The 24,031-nt window shown below is 35.5% G+C and overlaps 11 protein-coding genes across 11 annotated transcripts; 6 read left to right on the top strand and 5 right to left on the bottom strand.

Moving 5' to 3' along the window:
- Positions 1 to 282: 282 nt before the first annotated feature.
- On the bottom strand, positions 283 to 978 carry ELE39_002486 (uncharacterized protein; the record flags this gene model as incomplete). The annotated part of the gene is made up of 1 exon (XM_067345336.1): positions 283 to 978. The coding sequence occupies one exon, from the start codon at positions 976 to 978 to the stop codon at positions 283 to 285; it is 696 nt and encodes a 231-aa protein (XP_067202104.1).
- A 241-nt stretch (positions 979 to 1,219) lies between these two features.
- ELE39_002485 (Gpi16p PIG-T family glycosyl phosphatidyl inositol 16 signal peptide and transmembrane domain or GPI anchor) lies at positions 1,220 to 2,971 on the top strand (the record flags this gene model as incomplete). The annotated part of the gene is made up of 1 exon (XM_067345335.1): positions 1,220 to 2,971. One exon carries the CDS (start codon positions 1,220 to 1,222, stop codon positions 2,969 to 2,971), a length of 1,752 nt encoding a protein of 583 aa, XP_067202103.1.
- Positions 2,972 to 3,451: 480 nt separating this feature from the next.
- Positions 3,452 to 5,080, top strand: ELE39_002484 (Nop2p family of SUN fmu RNA methylase; the record flags this gene model as incomplete). Its single annotated transcript, XM_067345334.1, has 1 exon — positions 3,452 to 5,080. The coding sequence occupies one exon, from the start codon at positions 3,452 to 3,454 to the stop codon at positions 5,078 to 5,080; it is 1,629 nt and encodes a 542-aa protein (XP_067202102.1).
- Positions 5,081 to 5,595: 515 nt separating this feature from the next.
- ELE39_002483 (RAS small GTpases RIC1 ypt1) lies at positions 5,596 to 6,207 on the top strand (the record flags this gene model as incomplete). The annotated part of the gene is made up of 1 exon (XM_067345333.1): positions 5,596 to 6,207. One exon carries the CDS (start codon positions 5,596 to 5,598, stop codon positions 6,205 to 6,207), a length of 612 nt encoding a protein of 203 aa, XP_067202101.1.
- A 1,349-nt stretch (positions 6,208 to 7,556) lies between these two features.
- ELE39_002482 (Rok1p) lies at positions 7,557 to 8,999 on the top strand (the record flags this gene model as incomplete). The annotated part of the gene is made up of 1 exon (XM_067345332.1): positions 7,557 to 8,999. One exon carries the CDS (start codon positions 7,557 to 7,559, stop codon positions 8,997 to 8,999), a length of 1,443 nt encoding a protein of 480 aa, XP_067202100.1.
- Positions 9,000 to 9,554: 555 nt separating this feature from the next.
- On the top strand, positions 9,555 to 11,222 carry ELE39_002481 (restin; the record flags this gene model as incomplete). Its single annotated transcript, XM_067345331.1, has 3 exons — positions 9,555 to 9,683; positions 9,796 to 11,036; positions 11,120 to 11,222. The coding sequence occupies 3 exons, from the start codon at positions 9,555 to 9,557 to the stop codon at positions 11,220 to 11,222; spliced, it is 1,473 nt and encodes a 490-aa protein (XP_067202099.1).
- Positions 11,223 to 11,505: 283 nt separating this feature from the next.
- Positions 11,506 to 13,706, bottom strand: ELE39_002480 (60S ribosomal-like protein; the record flags this gene model as incomplete). The annotated part of the gene is made up of 4 exons (XM_067345330.1): positions 11,506 to 12,158; positions 12,540 to 12,809; positions 13,215 to 13,301; positions 13,529 to 13,706. 4 exons carry the CDS (start codon positions 13,704 to 13,706, stop codon positions 11,506 to 11,508), a joined length of 1,188 nt encoding a protein of 395 aa, XP_067202098.1.
- Positions 13,707 to 15,038: 1,332 nt separating this feature from the next.
- On the bottom strand, positions 15,039 to 15,476 carry ELE39_002479 (40S ribosomal S15; the record flags this gene model as incomplete). The annotated part of the gene is made up of 1 exon (XM_067345329.1): positions 15,039 to 15,476. One exon carries the CDS (start codon positions 15,474 to 15,476, stop codon positions 15,039 to 15,041), a length of 438 nt encoding a protein of 145 aa, XP_067202097.1.
- Positions 15,477 to 15,926: 450 nt separating this feature from the next.
- On the bottom strand, positions 15,927 to 18,389 carry ELE39_002478 (sel-1 protein; the record flags this gene model as incomplete). Its single annotated transcript, XM_067345328.1, has 1 exon — positions 15,927 to 18,389. The coding sequence occupies one exon, from the start codon at positions 18,387 to 18,389 to the stop codon at positions 15,927 to 15,929; it is 2,463 nt and encodes an 820-aa protein (XP_067202096.1).
- Positions 18,390 to 19,110: 721 nt separating this feature from the next.
- Positions 19,111 to 21,597, bottom strand: ELE39_002476 (large low complexity; the record flags this gene model as incomplete). Its single annotated transcript, XM_067345326.1, has 1 exon — positions 19,111 to 21,597. One exon carries the CDS (start codon positions 21,595 to 21,597, stop codon positions 19,111 to 19,113), a length of 2,487 nt encoding a protein of 828 aa, XP_067202094.1.
- Positions 21,598 to 22,442: 845 nt separating this feature from the next.
- On the top strand, positions 22,443 to 23,900 carry ELE39_002475 (Rad9 family; the record flags this gene model as incomplete). Its single annotated transcript, XM_067345325.1, has 1 exon — positions 22,443 to 23,900. One exon carries the CDS (start codon positions 22,443 to 22,445, stop codon positions 23,898 to 23,900), a length of 1,458 nt encoding a protein of 485 aa, XP_067202093.1.
- Positions 23,901 to 24,031: the final 131 nt, after the last annotated feature.

Raw genomic sequence — 24,031 nt, 5'->3', positions numbered from 1 at the left:
GCCAAATTTTATTCCTGGTCTTTCCACAGCAGGAACTGTGTAATTATTAAACTTACGTTGGTAAAACAAAACAAATTGGCCAGACATAAAACTATAGAGCTAATTAACTTGTTCATCATCATCCTTTTACAGTATTCTTCAAAAAATACCCTTAAAAAATCTTCCTCTTCTAACCAATTCTTCAAATTTCCAATTCCTTATTTTTTTTCCCCTTTAATTTGCTTTTAAGCTTATCCAATTACTTCTAATTTTCCAGAATTCCCGCCATACGGCGCCAACTCTTCATGGGCTGGTCTCAGTTTCACAATAGTTTCCCTTTACAAATTTGATGGAAAAATTGTGTAGGGAAGTGTCTAAAGATGTTAGAATGTCCTCAATACATAGTTCCAAGATGAAGTTCGAGAGATACTCTATAGTTGAGATGGGGATTAAGGGGCTGGAGCTAGGTTTTGACCGTGTTTTAGGGCGAATTATACAGGATTTAACTTGGGGTTGTATTTTCTTTTTGTTTAGTGAATTGATGACATCTTTTACTAGACTAGTAATCTTCAATTCGTAGAGTTTCTTATTTTGAGTCTGTTTATTGCAGCAGCAGTGGTTCTTGCTGATTTTGTTTGTTTGGTTAATGTTTTGTTTTAGCGTCTCTTCGAGTGCTGACGAGTATTCCAGTATTTTGGAGATCCTATCTTCGAGCTCCCTCACTTTTTCTTGTGTTTTTTCTATGGATTCCTCGTCGTACGACCTCTTCGGTATGACCTCTACCTCTTTTGTTGACTTTGCTTGCATAGGTTTAAAGCTTGGAGACCAGAGATCCCGAAGTCCTACTTTATTCTGACTCTTAAATTGTAAGTTCTCCTGACTTTCTACCATTTTTGTCTTTCCCAGCCTATCCTGGTGAAACTGAAGTGACCTATTGGCTGCTTTGATGATCCTTAGTGTATTCTCAGTAACATCTGATATCTCCTTATTTTTAGCCATATTAAAAGTAATTTGTTCTATTCATCCAATTACACACAAGGAACACATAAAAATTACATTCTTTTCTGCTTTTCTCGACTTAATTTCAGGTTTTCATAGAATTTCTTCGATGCCAGAAAAACCCGCCAAAACATTTTTTTATTGTAAATGTAGCACAGGTTTGGGCAAGAAACGAAAGAGTATAATTTGAGTTAAAGAAAAAGGAGAAGCTTTGAGACTTTTTGTGTGTGGGAAGGTCCTAATGAAGGACATGAACGTATTAGAAATGAGTTTCTTAGCAACATGCTTGATACTTATAGTATTAATTGGTTTTGTTGAAAATAACGAAAATAGGGAAAAGTATCTGGAGAAGACTATAATTAATAGACTGCCTCATAAAAGTAGGTATTTTTTAGGATATGAGTTGGAGATAGAGGTAGATAACGATTTAACTAAGAAAGATTACAAGTTTATTTCAAATGAACTTTTAGAATTATTGCAGATTCCTTTTCTCGACGACATGTTATTAGTTTCAACGCAAGGTATGTGGAGAACAAGTAACTGGGGAGAACCTCCGGTGGATATTTATACTACAGGATCAATATTGGACCTGGGGTTTTCAGATGCAAGCTTAGTTTCAGAAGAGTTATGGTCATCCATATTAGCCAAGGTTTCTTCAATAATGTGTAATTCCCTGACAGTCTTTAATAATGCATTAAATCGAGAAAAGAGTTGTACTCAAGTTATGAAGGGTACCGGCCTGAACCGACAAATTTGTAACAACTATGATGACACTTTATGTATGGATAATTTGAATTGTTGGAGAAAGTTGCTTCCTTGTATGGCCCTAGACTATTCAAGTAAAGCAGGATCTTATGGTATACTCAAAAAGATATCTTTGGACTCTTTTGTAAAAGCATCATACAAATCAATAGGGTTAAAGTTTAAGAGGAGAGGAAAAAAAGCATATTTTAGAATCTTCTTTAATATAGTTTTGAAAGTAAAGCATTTATCTGTAACAAGAAAGGGACAAAGCGAGACTCTGTGGTCACTAATTGGTCTTGAAGAGCCAGAATATAAAGATTTTCTTTGTCCAGTTGTTGTAGAGTCCAAGATTATTTACTTTTTAAATAGCGTACCACTAAAAGAAAATGTTTTAAGTTATGAAAATAACAATATATGCAACATTGTTTCCTATAGACACCCAGTACATCATGATCTGTTTAGCTTAGAGATGAACGTTTTAAACCTTAACAACTCTACAATCAAATTAAGCCTGGAGTTCTTAAAGCAAGTATGTGGGGTGAAATGGATCAAACATATTTCTGCTTTAAATCCTTATAAGCAACTCGAAGATAAATCAAAGTTGAGCTTTCTACATGTAGATAGATCGTATGTCAAGTCAGTAATAGGGGACGACATTAAAAGTGATAGAACAGAAGGAAGTTTAGTAATAGCTTTGGATAATCTTCTTTCTGAAAAGAGTATAAGGATCTGCCACTGGGAGCAGTTTCCGAGGTATATTAACCCTTGGTTCTATAATACCCGAGTTTTGTCAGCGAGATCCAAAGTGATCAAAAACATTGTAGATATTCATGACAAAAACGATGATATACTAATTTTCGACTCTTTTAATGCCCTACAGTTTTTAAACCTTAAGATTTACAAGTCTGAAAACATATTAGTGAACTTTTGTATCGACTTAGCTCCAAATACAAATGTTATTGTTATATTCAAATTTCAAAAATACTTTCTCCCACTTGAATATTTAGGCGCAAAGGCTAAAAGAGGACAGATCTCTCCTCCTTCTGTATCTTATTGGAGAATTCAAGAGGAATCAAGAGAAAATGACTACAGAACTATATATCACAACATAAATATAATCCCAACAATTTTTTTGGACCACACAATGACTTTCAATGTTGTTGCAATTACAAGTGCTTTTATAATTTTTGGGATAGTTACTACAACCAAATCCATTCAACTCAGTCTCAAGAATATCTCCATATTTTAATTAGTCCTACCGGAAGTTGAAGACAAGTCAATCTTGTTTAATATATCTTTAATTTTAATTGATTTTATAATAATTTTCTTTCCACACATTTTATTAATCTATGTATTTAATAATGTAGGCGCCAAACTCTCTAATATACCGGTAGCTACATGCGGTACCTACTGGTTAGGCGCCAACTCCGAAATAACAGAAATTAAATAAATAGGGAAATAAAAAGCATTAGTCAAATTTGATGATTTAGATAGAATTTAATAGATGATTAGAACAAAAAAAATTAGTCGAACCGGTCAAAATTGCTTCAAGGCTAAACTTAATAAGTGTAATAAGCTTGGAGTATATTTGAGATAAATCAATAATAATAGGACAGTAAGGCAAAGTCAAAGTATTGATATAATTACCATTTAAGGGTGGAGCTTTTGTAGACATTAATCGAGATTTGTTCGCAAAGTCAGCATAAAGGTAGGATATTTCAATTGTAAAATGAAGGGTAAGGACGTATTATCTACGGATTCAGAGACTGAAGATCGTTTACCAAACGGAGGATTTTCAGACTCTGATTTAGAGTCCGAGGAAGGAGAGGAGATAGATGACGATTTTGTACCAGACTTCGACCAAGAGAGGGATGAAGAAGATGAAATTGACATTAATATTAAGAAAAGCGAGGATGATACTATTGGCCCATTTGGATTAAGAGTTACTAGTGAAGATTTGGAAACAATAAAGTCAAGAGTAGAGTCAATTGTTGAGTATTTGGATTCAAAAGGTCCCAGTAAAGCCACAATAGAATATAAAGGTTTAAGTTCGAGAAAAGCATCCAGAAGTGAGCTAATGGCCAAATTAGCAGATGATATATCAATATTATATGGATATAATACTGAACTTACAAACTATATATTAGGGTTATTCTCTCCAAAAGAAGCTTTGGATTTCTTCGAGGCCAATGAAAATAAGAGACCCTTGACAATTAGAACCAATATGCTTAAGAGCAGAAGAAGAGATTTGGCTCAGAAATTAATTTCTAGAGGAGCAAACGTAGATCCTACTGGTGAATGGACTAAGGTTGGGCTTACAGTATACTCCAGTAGCGTTCCGATTGGAGCAACTCCAGAGTATCTTGCTGGACATTACATGATTCAAAGCGCTTCCAGTCTTATTCCGGTTATGGCGTTAGCTCCTCAACCGGGAGAGAAGGTTCTCGATATGGCAGCAGCTCCTGGTGGTAAAACGACTTATATTGGACAGTTAATGAAAAATTCCGGTATATTATATGCAAATGATTTGAGAAAGGACAGATGTACTGGTTTGATTGCTAACCTTCATAGAATGGGTATTAATAATAGTATTGTAATTAATATGGATGGTAAGGAGCTCAGATCATTCCTTCCAAAGCTTGACAGAGTACTTCTTGATGCTCCATGTACTGGTCTTGGAATCATTGCAAGGGATCCGTCTGTTAAGGTAAAGAGAAGCATTAAGGAATTAGCTCAACACTCTTTGCTACAAAAAGAACTCCTTAAAGCTGCCATTGACATGGTTGATGCCAATAGCAAAACTGGCGGGTATGTTGTTTATTCTACTTGTTCAATTTCTATTGAGGAAAATGAGATGGTTATTGACTATATTTTAAGAACTCGTCATGTCAAGCTGGTTCCTTTGGGAGTTGAAATTGGATCTAATGGTATCTCCAAGTTTAGGGAGCACAGATTTAATCCAACAATCTCCACATACACTAGAAGAATATACCCTCATCTTAATAATATGGACGGCTTCTTCGTTGCTAAGCTTAAGAAAATTTCGAATGATATTCCTAAACTTATTAAAAAAGATAGAAACAAATTTAATAACTACATCAAGACTTGGGGCAAAGAAAAATGGACCAATGATCTTATCTACCAGATTGATCCAGTCTCTACTTGTGATGATTCTAAGCAAGAAAAATGCAAAATTACTCAAGGAGACCCTAAAATACCTAGCAACACACCATTTATTAAAAAATCAAAGAATAAGCCTGGTAAGAGAGACAGAATGCTTTCTCATTCTCTCAAGCAGAATATTGACAAATCAAATTCACAACCTTTACCAAAAAAACCTAATGTCAAAGCAAACTAGCGCATGCAAATGACAGTACGCTATTTTACATGCATGAAGTAGGCGCCCACCTAACTTGCGTGCATTATTTAATTGTAATATGTGGGGAGGAGCAGATTTTGAAACTAATTTATATATTGGTAAATGGAATGTAGATGACAAAAGGTTTTCAGGTAGTTCCTGTATTTTTTGGTCTGTTTAGTTGCTTTTTTGAGGTAGTAAAGATAACGATAATTAAGACTTTTTTTACAAAATAAAATAAATTTCTATTTTTATTTTATTAAATTTAATTATAAAATTTCAAGTTTTTGGCGCCTCCGGCGCCCGCCATCTGTGAACCACATTTTTTGGAGGTTTAGCATAAATTGTGAATTTGAGGGAAAATAGCATTTTAACCATACGAATTACTGGCGTCTTCAGCGCTAACTTTTGAGGGGAAAAGATAATTTTCTTTGTGTTGGAAAGGTGATACATAAGGGAAAGATCAAGTGATCACAACATATAAAATTTAGAGTTTCTCAGGATAATAGGCTCAAATGAATCCTGAGTACGACTACTTATTCAAACTACTTTTAATAGGAGATAGTGGTGTAGGTAAATCATGTTTACTTTTGCGATTTGCTGATGATACCTATACTGACAGTTATATTTCAACAATTGGTGTTGATTTCAAGATAAGAACGATCAGCCTGGAGAATAAGACAGTAAAGTTACAGATTTGGGATACTGCAGGACAGGAAAGATTTAGGACAATTACTTCTAGTTATTATAGAGGAGCACATGGAATAATTATTGTTTACGATGTTACAGATAGAGATTCTTTCGATAACGTTAAGCAATGGATCCAGGAGATTGACAGATACGCAATGGAGAATGTTAATAAGTTGTTGGTAGGTAATAAGTGTGATCTTGTAAGCAAGAGAGTGGTAACCTCAGACGAGGGAAGAGAACTTGCGGATTCTCATGGAATAAAATTTATAGAAACTTCTGCTAAAAACGCTTATAATGTTGAACAAGCATTCCATACAATGGCCGGTGAGATCAAGAAGAGAGTTCAAGTAAGCAGTCAAAATACAAGGGGTTCTGCGCAACAAGGTCCCAAGTTAGCAGGAGCTCAGCCAATCAGACAAGGTGGCTGTTGTTCATGAATGTATACTTGTAGCTCTTTATATAGAATTGGCACTTTCGGGTTTTATTATATGGAATCAACTATTCAACGGTTTATTGTCAGAAGTGTTGATTACTGCTATACATTAGGAGCACACGAGGTTACACAAAGAAAATTATCAAATTTATATAAGTTGGCCAGCATTCATTTCCAATATTAGGTTTGAACACTATCAGCTTTGTAACGCATTACTTTTGACTTGTTACCTACATTTATATATTTTTAGATTACAAAAAATTGCAATATCATTAAAAATTTCATGACTTAAACAGTGTTTTGACTATTTTCTTTCGTTGTTTGGCTTCTGTTTCTCGTATTACTATCTTGCTTCTTTTATCTATTCCTATTCTTGATGTTGTCTCGTGACCTCTTCTGGGTTTACTTCCGTTGCATATCGTGGCGCCATAATCTGATATGTTGGCGCCATATCGGATTTTTGTCTTAATCGAGATGTCTGTAAGGCCGTCTGAAATTGATTTTGGATAAAATGAGTCAAAAATAAATATTTTTTAAATTCTATTCAAGATTAAATTAAGGTAAGTTTATAATATTAGCGATGGTTCAATATGATGAAACAAAGATTCCCCTATTGAATCTGTTAAATAGCAGTTGAAAACAGAAATCTTCGCTCAAATTTCTGATGAGCCATTAAAACTACTTAAGAAAATGTATTTCAAGTTAAATTGATTAACTTAAACTACTTTTAGAATCTGTAAAGCTTTTTGAGGATCTACTATGGGGATTTTCCATACTATTTATATTGATATTTTGCAATAATGTTGAGAACATAAAGTAGATTTCAAGTTGAAGGGATTATGTCAAGTTGATTAAGTGATGAATTAAAATTACATGTTAGGTTTGAAATTTTTTTTTTCGTGAAATAAAAAGAATTCTGATAATCTTCTTGACTTTGCTATTATTAGTTAACTTGAGGAAAAAATGTTTTAATAAGTCTCAACTTAAATAGTTATTTAGTTCACAAAATGATCCTTGTAGACTTAAAGATTTTATTCTTTAACTATAATTACATTTTCACGGGTTTTTTTTTATGTTGTTTTATTTGACTTTAGTAACTGGTATTTATACAAGTTGACTTTTGGCGCCAGCACCCCCGTAGAAATCTTATAATATAAATTAGAGGTTAAATATGCCTTTAAGAAATTTTATCAGTAATTAATAAAGAAAAGAGATAAGCTCGATAAATAGAGGAGGCTATATTTAAAGATCAAACAGTATCCGGAAGGTTATTATTAAGTGATAGCTAAAGAACATTACCAAATAAGGCTTGGAGCATTAGTTAGGGGCAGTAATTACAACACCAGGCTAAAAATGGATCGTTCAGCATTCTCAATCTTGGCTTCAGGAACATCATTTACAAGTGGAAGAAAGTCTAGAGAGCTTTGGGAGAAGATATCTTATGAGAAAGCAAGGTTGGAGGAATATGATAATGCCACAGAGAATTTTGAAAAAGAAGATAAAGAATATAACGGAGGAACGACAGTAAATGAGGAATATATTGTTAATAAGAGGAATTCAATGAACATAGCAGTAGATGGAGACAATAAGACTTTACCACTACTTACATTTAAAGAGATGAGCGAGTGTGGAAATCTCCCAAATTGGGTTTTGGATAACATTAAAAACATACTAAAGTATCAAAGGCCAACAGCAATTCAATCTCAGGCAATTCCTTTGTTGTTATCTGGAGTTGATTTACTTGTACAATCTCCGACAGGTTCAGGAAAGACTTTGTGTTATATTCTTCCTATACTTGGCAGATTAAGAAACGATAAAGTATACTGTGCAAACTTAATTTTAAGTCCAACAAGAGAGCTGGCACAGCAAATAGTTCGTGAGATTAAGATAATTTTGGATATCCATGGTAAGAAGTATCGTTGTAGGTATATTAGCGGTAAGATTGATAAAGCTCAAGAAAGCAATACAAAGAGGCTGGATGTAGCAGTTTCAACTCCATATCGTTTAGCAGATATTTGCCGCAATAATATAATTAATTTGCAAGGATGTTCAATGATAGTTTTGGATGAAGTTGATAAGTTATTAGATATGGGGTTTGCTCCTCAGATTGATGAAATACTATCGCATTCAAATATTCCAAAGGGTGGAAAGGTTCAGATTGCAGCATTTTCTGCAACTTTACCTCAAAATGTAATAAATTTAGCAGATTCTATAATGAAATCTCCAGTGAAGGTTACTCTTGGTCATAGATTGGCTGCTTCAAGCACCATCATTCAAGAACTTGTTTGTGTTACGAAAGATGATGCAAAAGTTGAATCGTTAAGACAACTTATTAAGCAAGGTAAAATAATGCTTCCTACCCTTGTATTCACAAACAGCAAAGATGATGCTCAAAGACTTTTTAAGAAGCTTATGTATGACAACTTAATTGTAGAAGCCATACATTCTGATATGCCAAAAGTAAAGAGAGACAACATTATACAGAGGTTTAGAACTGGCAAGATTTGGATTTTAATTTGCACCGACTTAATGGCTAGAGGAGTTGATTTTAAGAACGTTTCTTGCGTAGTTAACTATGATTTTCCACATTCTCCAAGCAATTATATTCACAGAGTGGGTCGTTGTGGTCGTGCTGGAAGAACTGGATATGCAATAACTTTTTTTACTTTGAGAGATATTCCAAAAATTAAGTCCATAGCAAAGGTTATAAAGTCTTCAGGCGCAGACGTACCTTCTTGGATGCTTAAAGTTAAACTTAACAATATCAGAAAGTCGCATTTCAAGAAAAAAAATTAACTCTTTGAGCATCTTTTCCACCACTTACGAGGAAATATGATCGCTTAGCCTTCCATAGTTTCTTCCAATTTTAGACAGTTTTTTTATTTTTTATAATAATTTTATTTAACAAATGGTTTTTGACACGTGTATTTTTATTTGTATATTATCACACTACGTAATATTTTATTTTATTTCTTTGCGCTAGTCAACATGCAAACTTGCATATACCGGTGTCAACAAAAAAATTATTTGCATGTGGACGAGGCAGTTACATACCGGGAAAATTATTGCAAGGTGAGTTGCAAATTGCATGCAGGCAATAATGTAGATGTGACAAAGTACAAAAAAAAAAAATAAAAAATAGAAATTTAGTAAAATTGGATATTTTAAGATTTTTCGACAAGTTTTAAGATTAAATAATTAAAATAAATGTTGAGAATTGTTAATAGAAAAATAAGGAACGATTTGAGAATTAATTAAATTTTCTCAATAGACAATATTCATTGATATAAAGAAATTTTTAATTTATTTATTTTGATGGGTAATAGTATAGAGAAGAGTATAAATTAAATGATGTTGAATTCAAAAATTTCAAAATATGTCCAAAATTACCTAAATAATAAGGAAATAACTCCAAGTGAGGCTAAAGAGCTTTACCATAAATTTGAAAGGGTATTGAATAACAATGAAAATCTTAAAAAGGTAGGTTTTTTTTTCATCCCAATTCTCGAAATATTTAACCAAATTGGGTTGAGAACTTTAATTTGGAAGAAGAAAAAATAGAAATGAATGACTAATTCATTTATTGTTTTAGATTTGGTCAAGGTGTATAATAATTCACGATGAGTACCAAAAAGAAAGGGAGAATATAGTAGGAGTAAGAAAATCAATAGATGCGATTAAAAATAATACATATTTTGGAGCAAAAAAAAACTTCATGGAAATTAAAGATTTAATATCTGAGTATATGAATGAAACAAGTAGATTATCAAGTAAAGAGGATAATTATAAAAAGCAGCTGAAACTTATTGAAGATGATATGGTTGAATTGTCATCTAGGCTGGTTAAACATCAGGAAGAGTTTAAAGAAAAGGTGAGGATGAAGATGAATTGTGATAAAAATTTAAGTAATGCAATAAAGAAGAATGAGGAGTTATCACGTCAATTGATGATGGAACAGTTAAATACTATAGCATTAGAATCTTGTTCAAAAGTGAAGAAGAAGGAGATAATAAATTTAGAAGATAAATTAAAGGAGCTGGAGGATAATACAAGATGTATACTTGGAATGATTTCGATGGAGAATACTGCTATATTGTCAGTAAGAGCAGAGTACGCTCACATTAACGAGCAAAAAAAAAAGATTGTAAAAAGCTTGGAAAATGAGAGAGATAAGCTTATTCGTGCTGGAAAGGATTCAAGACTAAAGATTGAACAATTGAATAAGAAAATTTTAATTAATAGAAAGCAAATATTACAGTTAAAAGGCGAGGAAAGTAAGAAAATTGAAATGATGGAAAAGTTAAATGAGCAATTGATAAGCATTAAGGGAAAGAATACAATGGAGGATTCAAATTTGAATAAGATTCGGGCAACAATGAATGCAGTAAAAGAACAATTATTTTGTTTAGAAGAAAAGATTAGAATAATAACGTATTTGTGGGAAACTAAGAAGGATTTCAATATTCACGAGGTGTTCGATGATGAAGAGATTATTCTGCAAGCCAAGAAAAGACTAAATAATAATAATTTTGATATATCAGCTTATATGAGAGAAAATGGAGAGTTGATGATAACAAGAAACAGCTTGATAGAAGAGATTGAAATATTAAAACAAAAGCTATCAGAGCAAGATTTCAATTCAAATAAAATACAAGAGGTTGAAGTTGAAATATATGAAAATATTGACAAAGCTAGAATGCTTAATTCTGATTTACTTAAGAAACAGAGAGAGTTGAGTAATGCAGAGGATCGAATCTTAGAGAGCAAACAAAGGTTATTCAAAATAAAAAATGCTTTGGAGAATATGTCTAAGAGAAGAAACGAAGAAGTAAGGTAAGTTAAAGATGTCTAATTTCCAACTCATGGCTATAATTTTACTTTATTTAATTATTTATTTTTTCAAATTATATTTGTAGACAAAACTATATTAAAGAATTAACGGAATTAACAGAAAAGTTGGGCAAAAGACTTATACAGGCAAATCCTAAAGTGAATATTACGATTGAAAGTTTATCATGAATAAACCTTATGATTCAAGTGAATGCAGCGATGATGACGATGATTAACATTTAAAATCACCACTATCACATTATTATTCAATCTGATTCAACAACTTTGTCCTTTGCATAAAATGTTTCATTTAAAATATCAATGCAAATAAAACAAAGCGTAAGCATTTAATAAGTATCAGTTATCAAAGTCTAATACTAAAAGAAAATCTACTTGTGTAATAAAGGACCACCCCTTCAAAATTGTCGCTTCCCATTACTATGATCTAGAAAGAAACACGCTCAAGACAGATTTAATTTTGGTTATGACCAGATAAGGCTTTAGCAGCAAGAGCCATCTCAGATTTCTGTTTAATTGATTTCTTGAGTGCACGGTTCGCTGCCTTTTGACGTTGTTTGATTGCATGGAGTCTGGTACCTGGAATTTGTGCTAATCTTGCACTCTTTCTGAGGCTGGTGTATGCTGGGTTCAAACATGCTCTCTTTGTGAGATTAGTCAAGTTATTCTTCATGGTCTTAGTTCTACGCATACTACCCATGCATCTGAACCCACGTAATGGTCTTAATACAGATTGAACCTCAGTGGAGTTGATGATGCGGCTAATATCAGCATTAGTCATTGCTGGACGTGGTAATGTGTATCCAACCTTTGAGGATGATCCATGAGTATAGCTACCATAGATCTCCTGGAGTCTCTTAATAGCATCCTTTGTGAAGACAGTGAGACGACCAAATGTACCTCCTGGAGCAAGTCTCAAAAGGTTAAGACGTTCAACGGAGCATGTATCAACTCCCTTGATATTTCTCATGGCCTTGACAATACCATTATCTTCAGCATAAACGACCAATGGACCTACAGCACAAACTCTCCTTCTGTTTCTCATCTTACCCTTACCACATCTGATAGCCACGGAAGATTCAATACGCTTCATTTCCTCTTCGAGACCTATTGAATTAAGAAGATATTAAGTTAAAATTGTTATCCAGGGATTCATAATGAATATATTTGACCAGTATTACGGAAATGGAACAATCATGGGTATTGGCATGGCAATAATTAGTATAAGACCGCTCTTATTTCTCCTCCTTCCAAGCGAAAAGAGAAAGATATTATTCTGCATAATTTCAGATAAAAATTAAAGGAAGCATTCTCAACAGTTACATATTTCAGTATGAGCTGGGTAACTTCCAAAATCATCCCAAAAAAGGCAAATATGACAGCAACAATACACAAAATATAACCATCCAATTCCCATCCATATAATATTGTAATTTGCTCATTACAATAATCCATTATCTCAAGTGTTCCAAGGCCAAACATAATCACAAAACTTACCAAAATTCTTGAAGAACTCAACAGCAGTGCTGGTCTTGTTGATGTTTTGGATTTCATTAGAGATAACCAAAGGTAATTCTGGGACATTATTGATACGGTGCCCACGAGCCATGACCAAAGATGGGCAACCAGTAGCTGCAATAGCTGCTGCAACTGCATGGCGCTTTTCAGTTGTGTTGATCTTTCTGTGGAATCTTCTGTAAGTCTTGTTTGGACTGAACATATGACCACCACGGCACATGTTACCGAAAGCACCCTGGCCTATAATTGAAAATTTAAGAAACAAAGTTTATTTGAGCTCAAGTAATAACTCATGTTAAAACGAACGCGGCTAGCTCCATTAATAATCCATCATCTCTGGGAAGTTATTGGTTAGTTCAGACTACCTGTAATGGATCCAAAGGATTGCTCCTCATTCTCTAAAAACAGGCAGCAAAGAATCGTTTTATCCACATAATATATTCGGTGTGGTGCACGACTTATTAACATCATTTTCTACCAAAAGCCTTCCATGTTAATGGATCACCCATACTCTCATTCTGAATATTTCTCTTTAAAGTGGAAAAAAAGAGAATAGTACACTTGGACATTACTGGCCCAGGTTAAGCAGAAAAACCAACCAACTAAGCAAGCCACATGATAACATGAGATTTAATATAAACTTACCTGATCTGCTAGTACCGGAAGCGGAAACACGAGGAATACGAGCAACGGCTCTACCTGTACCCCATGACTCGGCAGAATGTTGGTGACCTAAGAGTAAAATGAAGAAATTAATCAATGTTCAAGACGGTCGGATGATAATATTTATGCGGTTGAAATATAAAAGTGGTAGTTAAATAATGATCAGAATCTACTATCTTAGAAATAATGAATATTTCTTCAGAACATCACAGAAAATTCAGATGTCCCTATCAATAGCTTTCATCACGAATAACCAAATCATTTATATTCCTTCCATTAAATCCTCAAGAACTTACCTGCTTTAGTGGAAACACCATAGGCTTGTCTCTTGTTCTTTGACATGTTGGTGAAAACATAACGAACAAGATCATGTCTTAATGGAGAAACAAAGACTGTCGGTAAAGGAATGCTAGAGGCAGCCTTTGTAGAGTCGTTTGATGAAAAAACACTAACAATCGGTCTTGCGAAAGTCATTTCTGAAAATACTTTAAAATTACAAAAGTCCCAAAATTCTTAAATATATTATTTCAAAAGAAGTAAATTTTTTTCAAGGCAAAGGCAATGACAAAATTTTGCTCTAAATGACTTTTTTGTAAATAATTAATATTTATTATTATAATTAAATATAATTTAAATTTATTTACAAATAAAATTTAGTTAATATTTCCACATGGCGCCAAAAGTTTCAGTACCGGCATATTGTCGTCTCGCATTCAAGCGCCACAACAAAAGAAAAATGTTATTGTGAAGAAGAAAAATGCATCAAGAAAGTCAGCGGGAGTGAGGAAAAAAGTGGTTACATGGAAAGAGGCAGAGATAATGCATTGAAATTGAGATAGACTATTCAATAGGCAATTACAAGATCTAGTGGATAATTTAAGAGAAAAAGAAAGTAAAAACTCTGAAAATTATAAAGATCCTCATCTATCCAAAAAGAAAGTGAATTCTTACCAGATGAATTAATATTGACAAATCGTGTCTTTAGGAGAAAAAAAGCTAGTGAATGGTTTTTATCAATACTTATCAAGAATTCTTCACCTTAATAGAATAGTAAACAGTCAGTATTCAGAGACCCACATCATAATCACCATAAACATGACCATACAACATAATTTACACTAAAGTACAATCATGTGGAATTGATTTGTTACTCCAAATCAGTGTAGCAACAGACTTAAAGGAAAAATATACAGTTTATTATTTTGTTCATTAATTCGTTAAAGCTGTCTTATTCAAGACCAGACAATAGCGAGGTTGAAGTCTTTTATACATGTATGTTTTACATCTGTTACCAATAGTTTCAAGGCTGGAGGAGTTAGTTTTACCTAAGGGAATTTCATGAAACGATACAATAATGATGCGTGGTATATAGTTAATAGGGGGTCTAGAATAAGACTCGAAGTATATACGAGTCATAGTTTGATATTGGACCGGCCCAAATTAAAAAAGAAAGGGTACCATGTACTCAAAATCAGTGTTTATATGAATACAAAGGTCTCATAAGCTGCATGTTAAACTTCCTCATCTATTCTTCATTGCTAACTTAAATAACAAATCAAGTCATTTCCCCAGTGAGTAATAGGTAAAAAAAAAAAATCCCCTCTCTCCTCTTCCTTCTATCCTTAAATTTCAAAATACACCAAGTATGAAAAAAATAAAACACCGAATTATCTCCCTTAAGAAGTGATCATGTTGTTACATTTCCAAAGTTAATTGGAACTATTTGTGAATGGAGTATGGTAGGGTCAATCAACAATACACACCAAGTATTGTTTATAAATAATGATGATAACTTTAGAAAACTTTCTACTTTAGAGGGATGAATCTGGAAGAACTGGTTGAACCAACACCTGGCTTACCGTGACGTACTGGCTTGTAAGTGATAGAGAACTCTCCGAGGTACATTCCAATCATTTCCGGCTTAATTTCAACAGTAACGTAAGTCTTTCCATTGTAGACACCTGCAACAGAACCAACCATTTCTGGGAGAATGACCATATTGCGTAGATGAGTACGAACGGCGACGGGCTTCTCTCCCATTGGACATTCAGCCTTAGACTTGCGGAGTTTTGCAATAAAAGCTGCAGTTCTTCTGTTAAGACAACCTCTGGCTATCTTGCGTCTTTTACGTGCTGGTAAGAGCTCAACAACCTCGTCCAATTTCATGGTAAGGAGCTTGTCGAGGTCAACACCTCTGTAACTATAAGTTCTGAAGGTTCTCTTCTTATGTTCAGTGTCTGCCATTTTTTTTTTCCGAGTTGAAGTTTTATCTCTAGAGACTTCTTGCTTATTTTTTATGGGAATTTGGACTAATTGTTTTTTCTTAATTATTTACGCGAAGCAAATTTTCAATTATTTTAAATAGGATGATCAACAATTTAATATTTAATTCATTCCTTTTTGACTATATATAATTGTAGACAGAAATTTTTTATTACCATTAAGAGTTGCCGCCTTTTGGGCCAACTAAATTTTTTATTTATTAATATATTACGTTTATTATTAAAATCATTGAAAAAGTTTTTTACTATAATTTTATATAATTGCGAGACACGTTACCTTTTTTTATTAAACACCGGTAAAATGGGCGCGAAAAACATGCACATACGAATCATGTAAAAATAAAGGATCGCATAAAGAGAAAATGCGTTAAGAAAAGTAAAAGAGATTGTATTATTCGAATATTAACGAGGCCTACGAATGATCTTCTCTAGTCTTTGTCCATTTAGTATAAATATAAACGAGTAGTTTGAGGATCAATAGGAAAAGTAGGAGGTGACCTAATTTGAGGATGAGAAAAAAGTTCCGATTGGCCATGAGGTCCTGATATGAAATCTTTTTTAAGGAACCAATAGTTAGATTAAAGCTTTTATGGATTTTCGTAAAACTAATAAGAAGATCTCCAATACCATTGCTTACTCTGTTTATGCTTCCAGTTTCTACCATTCTTTTGTAATACTTTTCTGCAAGATGAAGATCTTGGTCAATTCCTATTCCGAATTGAGCCATAAATGCTAAGTTAAAGGAAGCTTCTGAAACAGGAGAAATCATCCATCTGGAAGTTATTATGCTGTTAGAGACGATCTTATACAGGTCTAGTGCTGCCAAGTAATTTGGGGATTCCAAAGAAGCAATTTCAGGCTCTAGAGGCCTAGTCCAACTGAGAAGCGAGGAACTCCCTAAGATTTTTGGAGAAAGCTTATATCTGAGTTCCACTCCTTTTCCATAATATGAGTAATCTCCATATCTTACAATTGAATCAACGTTCTCATTATATATTGAGAATTCTAAAAACATTTGTGGTAGATACCACTTATTTCTATTTTCAATACCTTTTTGATCATGTTTATTACCTATATTATAAGTATCTAAATTGATATTTTCAAGATCAGGAAAAAACTTTAAAAGGATTTTTGGGATGATTTTAGCAGAGAGGAACTTGAACCAGTACTCAGCTCTATTCTGTCTAAGTGAGAAGTCTGAAAGAGGAATCCCAATTATGGACGATACCCATTCAAAATGCCTATTATTTCTGAGATCTTGATCAAGTAGAGAGGCCAAGTTAGATATAGAGGGGTCGTATCCTGTGATTGCAAGCTTCATTGTGCTGAGAATCATTCGATTTTTTTCATCCTTGTTTCTGGATCTTGAGAACTTGTTAGTTACTGAAATCAAATTAATTGTCCAATTAGATTTTTGTAGAATTCTTCTAAGGAAGCCCAAAGCTGTATTACAGTCTCTATTTGTACCAAGTCCATTCAAATTTAACTGAGAAAGTGCATAAGCAGATGGAAGATGCCCCTGCTCATAAGCTCTAGTATACCAAGAAATTGCATCTGAATATGACTGTGTGGTACCCATACCTGTAAGGTAAAGAGACGCCAAATTATATTGTGCATCAGCAAAAAGATGAAAAGCACTTTCATTAAAATGATGAAAGGCTAGTCTAAAGTTCCTCTCAAACCCCTCACATCCATGAAAGTAAACATAACCCATACCATTATGCCCTCCTGGATCGTTATATATAAAGGCTGAAATTGAAAAGTATTCGGATGCAAGTTTTAGATCCGGAGTGGTACCGAGACCTAATGCATGCATGTAACCAAGTAACCCAATAGCTTCACCATAAATAAGTGTAGAAGGGATATCTAGTACAACCCCAACCATGGATTTGGCTTGATCTGCAATTTTTCTCAGATATTTATAAGCCCTAACAGAGTCTTGTTTGAATCCATCCGCTCCCAATAAATATCTTTTAGCTAGAGCTAGTTGAATTGTAATACTTCCAGACTCTGCCAAATTTACAGCCAAATCTTCGCGGTTCCTGTTTTCTGTTGGATTAAAGAGCTTTTTCAATGGTTCCCAGTCTGGAATTGAAAGACGTATTAGCTGTTCTTTTTCTGAAAATCCTTGTTTTTTGAATGAAATTGAAGTTTTCGCTGTCTCAATATAGTTAGATATGGCAGCTTCACATGATCTAGGTACTCCAAGTCCATGCTCATATCTAAATCCTAAAGCTAACTGGGCTCCAGTATGCCCAGAAAGTGAAGAGAAATATAAATATAGATTCGAGATTCTGATAGATTTGGCTATATTTTCAATAATATTCGCACCTTTTTCGTGGTTCTGACCATTGGAAGCATGCTTTGTTATTAAGGACTTATACTTTTCCAAGAACTTCGGAGCATCATCTTGTGAATATGGATAAAAATCACATGGTACCGGATCATCATATTCTATAAAATTTTCCAATGTAATTTTTGGGGGTTTGGCGCCAAGCTGACCATAAGTGCTGCACTCCAGCGAGTCCAAGAACGGAAAAAGCGTGTAAACCATTCCCATGCAAAATTGGCCTTCAGGATTCCCATAGTCTGAAGACAATTTCCAGTATGATATTGCCATAACAATATCTTGATCGACGTATAATCCTGTGAAATACATTTCCCCCAGTATTTGGGTGCATCTTGAGTCCTTGTATTCGCATTCTTTTAATTCTGTATACAGTTGTTCGTAGTTCCCTTCTCTATATAACTTTTCAAACCGGTCAAATTCTTGATCATGATCTAATTGGTATCCGGTACCGTATATTAAAGTGAAAAAATTAAAAATTAATATAATACCTGGAATACTAAAGAAGAACATGGGTTGCATTCTCATTCTTTAATCCTCATGAACCTTTTTTTCTTTTTGCGAATTGAGGTTTTTTCTCTAACATTTAGTTACATCACACCAGAAAGTTTCCTGAGCCAAACCTCTACTTCTGCTCCTCCCTAGATTCATTCTATTTCCAGTCTCTGTACTTTAGCAAGACTAAGAGTTGTGCTTCTTGCTTACTTTTCTGTTAGTCACTTGGAGCAATAATACTAAAGCGTACTCTTCCTATTTGTCTGGTTGAGATTGAAGGGTATTTGATATACTTTTAGTTAAGTGTTATAATCCTAGTTAATAAATCTGACTCACATTTTCCCGCCAAAGAATATGAAGCCTTACAACCTCGGATTGGAAAAGGGGGGAGGGGGAGAATTAATGAGTGGGTGGATAAGGGGGGGAGGGGGGGGAACCCAAAGCCAGAAAAAAGGCTGCTAGTGAACAAGAGAAAGCTCGAGAAACACCAAACGAACAGGGTTCGGCAATTTCAGTTACATGAAGCTGATAGTGAGAAAACTATTATTCAAGAACAAGTATGAAAATGCAGAAGGTAGCAACTCCAGACAAATATAAATAAACAAACAAATAAATATATGTATATATATAAACCATTACTTTAAAGATATTCAACTTATTATTCGTTAATTAACTTTTAGCAATACTAGAAATAATACTCAAAACTGAAGTAAAATGCATGGAATGGCGCGCGCGGCAGCCCACGATGCACAAATCACTGTAGAAAGGACGAGTTACCGATGATGGGATGGTGGTTGTGATAATGTGCAGCATTTGGGCAGTCTTTGGATGAGTTAACCGGTTTGGAGAGAAAGTTCGTGATGTTGTTATTTTCGATGTTGGAAACGGAGGAATTTTCTTCGACTTGTAAATGGTGGTTTAAGGTGGTTTCGCTGGGCTTAGACGATGAAGCGGAGGACGAAGGAGCGAGAGGAGCGGGTGGAATAGAAGAGTTGGGTTTATTGGAGATGCTGCCATTGAATCTGTGAATGGATAAATTTAGAGCCTTTCGGATGACTGTGGTGCCCCCACTGTTGATTCTTTGTTTGTTGATATGGTTCCATGCACCATTAACAAGAGGATTTGGAGAGGGAGTGAAGCAGGGCTCTGTGACATAGACTTCGTTGGATTTGTCAATGTAGAGGTTCATCCTCATCTTGTATTGCCTGAGCTCGTCAGAAGTCAGAGAGTCTTCACTCCAGTTGAGAGAAGTGAGCCGATCGTTTTGCCAGGACTTGATTCTGTTATCTCTAGCAATGGTGGAGATGTACCAGGGTCTTTGGAATACGTCCTCGAGGTCCATAAACATGCACGAGTCTCCAAAAATACTGAATGGATCTACGTTTCTTTGCTCTTTCATTTTAGGGATCCAGTTCATGCTTCTTGCCCAGAGTGGAATCTTTTTCTGAGCTTTAGTAATCTTGAGCTCGCCACCCCCAGCTCCTCCCACTCCACAGCCCTGCTGTTCATCTTCACTGTCTGTTAGCAAGTAGCACTCTTCTGGATTCACAGGAGGAAGCAGCTTTAGGCGTTTATGGTATCTCCTGCATGGGCTTTCTCCTATTCTAAGTTTGTCCTTTCCCTCTGTTTCCATTTTGCAGAATCCTTTATTGATTGGAGTCTTCACCAAGTGACTGGTGGCTGTAGATCCTCTACTGTGTCTGATAGTATTGCTGCTTCCCCTATTAGCGGTATTGTTGTTCTCTCCGGCTCCTGCTACGTCACCAACTCCAGCTCCAGTTCCCAATCCGGGGGCCATCGCCTGGTCTGGAGGAATCCTGTTTGCAGAGTGGTGGAGAATGGACCTCAATCCACTCTTCTTCACGTGACTAATTTTCTCTGGCCGAACAAAATCATTCTCTCCCATCCCCTCAACTCTATTTTTATCCACTGGAGTTCTCTCCAATCCTCCCTTAAGAATTGGAGTCTGTTCTCCTTCATCAGTAATTTCGTCAACCCTATTCTCTCCTCCCTTCTCTTCGATCTTCTCCTGTATTTTCTCAGCGGTTTGTCTTCTGATTGGCCTTGGAGGCAGAGGAGAGTCCTCATTAACATTCACAGTAGACTTAGAGGTTCTTTCCTTTCCTCCTACAGTATGGCTTTCGATTTCCCTCGAACCGATAACCACTGAAGTCCTTAGGATTCCAACTCCTGCAGAGACCTCTCCTTCTTGAACCTTTGTGGTTGAGTTCTTTGCCGCTCCTCCGTGAGCTTGATGGGATACTGCAGCAGGAACAATTGGAATGGGAGTCGAGGGAGTAAGAGCCAATAACGGAGGGCTCTGGAGTGGAGACGACCCCATGGAAATAATGGCGTTAGGAGGTTCTGGTGATACCATATCTTCGTTGGAAACAGACTTGAAGGAAGGTTCCTTTCTGGTGGATGTCATTACCTCTGTCTCTGTTTCTATAGTTGGCTCCATATCTACTTCCGTCCCAGTTGCTACTTCAACTTCTGTCTCCGCCTGAATCATAGCCTCAGTACCAGCTTCAATCTCAGTGTCAGCCTCCACATTATTCTCCATTTCTACCTCCAAGCCAGCCCCATTTTTTTCCACATCATCTTCTTTGGACAGAAAGCCGTCTAAAATATCCAACTTATCTAACCTGGACACTCCCAATCTAGTCACTGCTAGATTCTTGCTTTCCTCGTTCCTCCTCCAAATTGAGGAAAGCTTTGGAGTCTTGTTCTCCCAGAGACGTTTCATACTTGCCACAAACCCACTCTCATCCTTGACCTTTTTTGGTTTCGGGCTCTCAAACGTCTGCCTATCTTCACTCGCCTCAAAAACTAGGATATTTTCTGCAACTTCCTTCACTTCACTCAGCTCCCTCTTTAGCTGTCTGAGTTGAATCCTTCCTGTTTCCACTACTTTACTCAAAAAGCCATTCACGACGTCGTTGATTTCTTCTTCAGTCGGATCCACCTCCATTTCAGGAAGATCCACATCACACATACGATAATGCAAACACGATAAATCCCCTTTACCCAGTATCTTCCCAATTCCCTCAAAGTTTTCCTCTATTAGCGATAATGTCTTATCCAACCTCTTTAAGCTTGACTCCCTTGCTTTCTCTAAGAGTCCAATAATCTTTTTAAAGTCATCCAAGGCCAATGCCTCCACATTTCCTGACTCTCTGCTGCCTTTCCCCTCCTCACTTCTCTCTAATTCAGTCACCTTTACTCTGTTTCCAACCTCCATTCCTTGCTCTTCTCTCACCTCTATCTATCTCTGGCTCTATCCTATATAATCCGAATTCACTCTCCTCTCAACCACACTTTTGCATGCACTTTCTTACTCTTCTTCCCTTCTCTCCTTTTCTCTCACCAGATCTTCAGATCCGTGTAATACAGCCACTCTTAATCCTAAAGCTGAAAAATAAGCCAATATTACCTCTTTCTGACACCTCTTATTCTACCTCTTTCACTCAAGTGTGGATCGATCCCTCAATCTGTATCTAAAGGATTGCAACGTGAGCACTTTATATATGCTTCCAATCTTACAATTAAGCCTTGGCCTATCAATTCCAAATCAATATTTTTCTTTCAACTCCTTTTCCTCCCTTCCCACTGAGTTTTTTTCACATTTATCAAAATTTTATTTTGTCCTCCGTACCCAAACCCCTCCCCTCTCCACCCCCTCCAATTACTTTTTTTCCTTTTACCTTAAATGTATAATGAAAAATGTGGCGCCGAAAGTTGGCGCCAACATGTATTTACCGGTATTTGAAAAAAATGTTAGGTACCAAAATAAACAAAAATTAATTTTGAATTACAGAGGGAAATAAAGGAAGAGTTAAAGGTAAATGCGAATTGGGTGATTTTGAAAAAGGAGAAGTGGGTTATTTAATAGCAGAAGTAAATCTTTCATCACTTTTCTATCATAAAATAGTTGGCGCCAGTTTGATTTAAAATATAAGAGCTTGAAATTCCATAATCTAATCTTCTCAGAAACTTGCAATATATCTAAATCTGAATCGTTTAATTCCATATGTATTTGTGTGTGTGTGATTACTTGAAGGGCTGAATATTTGGATAATTCTTATCATGATCTCTGTGGAGGGGGATAATAGTTTAATTAAACAATTAAATAACTGTTTGAGTTGTCTCTTGAGAGGATTTAAATGCCAGGATGTGCTGATAAGAGTCACTGATGAGTATTTAATGCTTTATTCCTTTCCATTTGGCGGATTTTCTTCGTGTTTCCAGTTCAACTTTGATGGTAGATTGTTTGATAAATTTGAAACTGGAGATATTGTAGAGTTTGAACGACTATATAAGGTAGACTCACTAATTAAGTGTTTTAACAATACTCAGTGGTTTAAGGCCACCAGGTTCATCTTTGAGATAAATGGAGATGACGATGATACTCTGAAAGTTACTTTATATGGTAAAAGCGGAGTAGTTAGAAAGCATCGTGTATACCCAGTTATTGGACATCAAGACAGAATTCTTCTTCATGAGACAATTTGCTGGAAAAGAAGACATGGAATAAGGGTATCTTCTGGTCTTCTTAAAGATATATTTGGATATATGGAAATTAAGGAGTCTAAGATGACACTCTCAATTTCATCTCGAGAATCTTTAATATCTATTAAAGTTCAGCCAATCGGTATTTCTGGATACGACATACCGATTACGGGGTCTTCAATTGGAGCAGGAGGTACTAGTGGAGGCAGTATCTCAAATAATTCAACCTACCAAGACATCCAAATTAAAAAAGAACAGATCGATACCCTGAGCTTGTGTGAGAGTATCCTGGAAAATAACAATTTTACCTTTAATTCAAGGGAATTCAAAATCGCTATTGCTTTAGCAGAAAATTGCCAGCTTCCTGTATTTCTCACTCTGAGAGCTCCTGGATCTCCTTTAATTATTTCAATTGGCCAAAGAGCCATTATTGACCAGATGTGTGTTTCAGACCTTGAAAACAACATTATACCTTTTGAGTATCATTGGGAAAAACCTCTTTTCCACTCCAAGCTTTTTGAAATTGATCACGAGTTTATCGAAAAGACCCAAATAATTACTGGATTTTCAGCTGTCTTTCTCTTATCCACCGCCATCAACCCGGATTCAGCCCCCGACCCTATTACTTCCTTTAACTCTCCAATCGAAGACCTAGACTCAGAGCCAGGCCAAGACCGGGATCAGGACTACCACGCCCCCATGGTCATAAGCCAAACGTCAGAGCCTGGAAACTACATTCCCATCTCTTCTAAAACTGCCTCAGATATCCAAGGAGACAGTCCTACCACGTCTTCTAAGGCCATCCGGGGAGCTCCTTCTGATGAATACTGCGTTAAAAAGGAAGCTGTGGTACTGGACTGCTCTTTTTCCAAGCTGGATCAATTTGGCCTTGATAATATCTTCCAGAGGTTTGGAATTGAGAATCAATATAGTTCCAATGATCCAGAAAAATCCAGCAGCTATCCCAGAATTGAGATCCCAACGAAAGACCAGGGAGTCAAAAGCTTCGATTGGATCTCCACCTTGATGTGGTAATTAATCCTTTTTAGCCTTCCTGAAGCCACCGAACTCTTTTAGGCTTCTTATATTAACTCTTTCCTTATATATCTTCCTTTTCTCTCTCTGTTTCTTTCCTGTTTTCTTCTCTTTTTCCAGTCCTTTCGTCC

The sequence above is a fragment of the Cryptosporidium sp. chipmunk genotype I genome, assembly GCF_004936735.1.
Source record: "Cryptosporidium sp. chipmunk genotype I strain 37763 chromosome Unknown contig_26, whole genome shotgun sequence".
Taxonomy (NCBI): domain Eukaryota; phylum Apicomplexa; class Conoidasida; order Eucoccidiorida; family Cryptosporidiidae; genus Cryptosporidium; species Cryptosporidium sp. chipmunk genotype I.
Note: the sequence above shows the minus strand (reverse complement) of the source record. Positions and strands in the feature narration are given on the sequence as shown.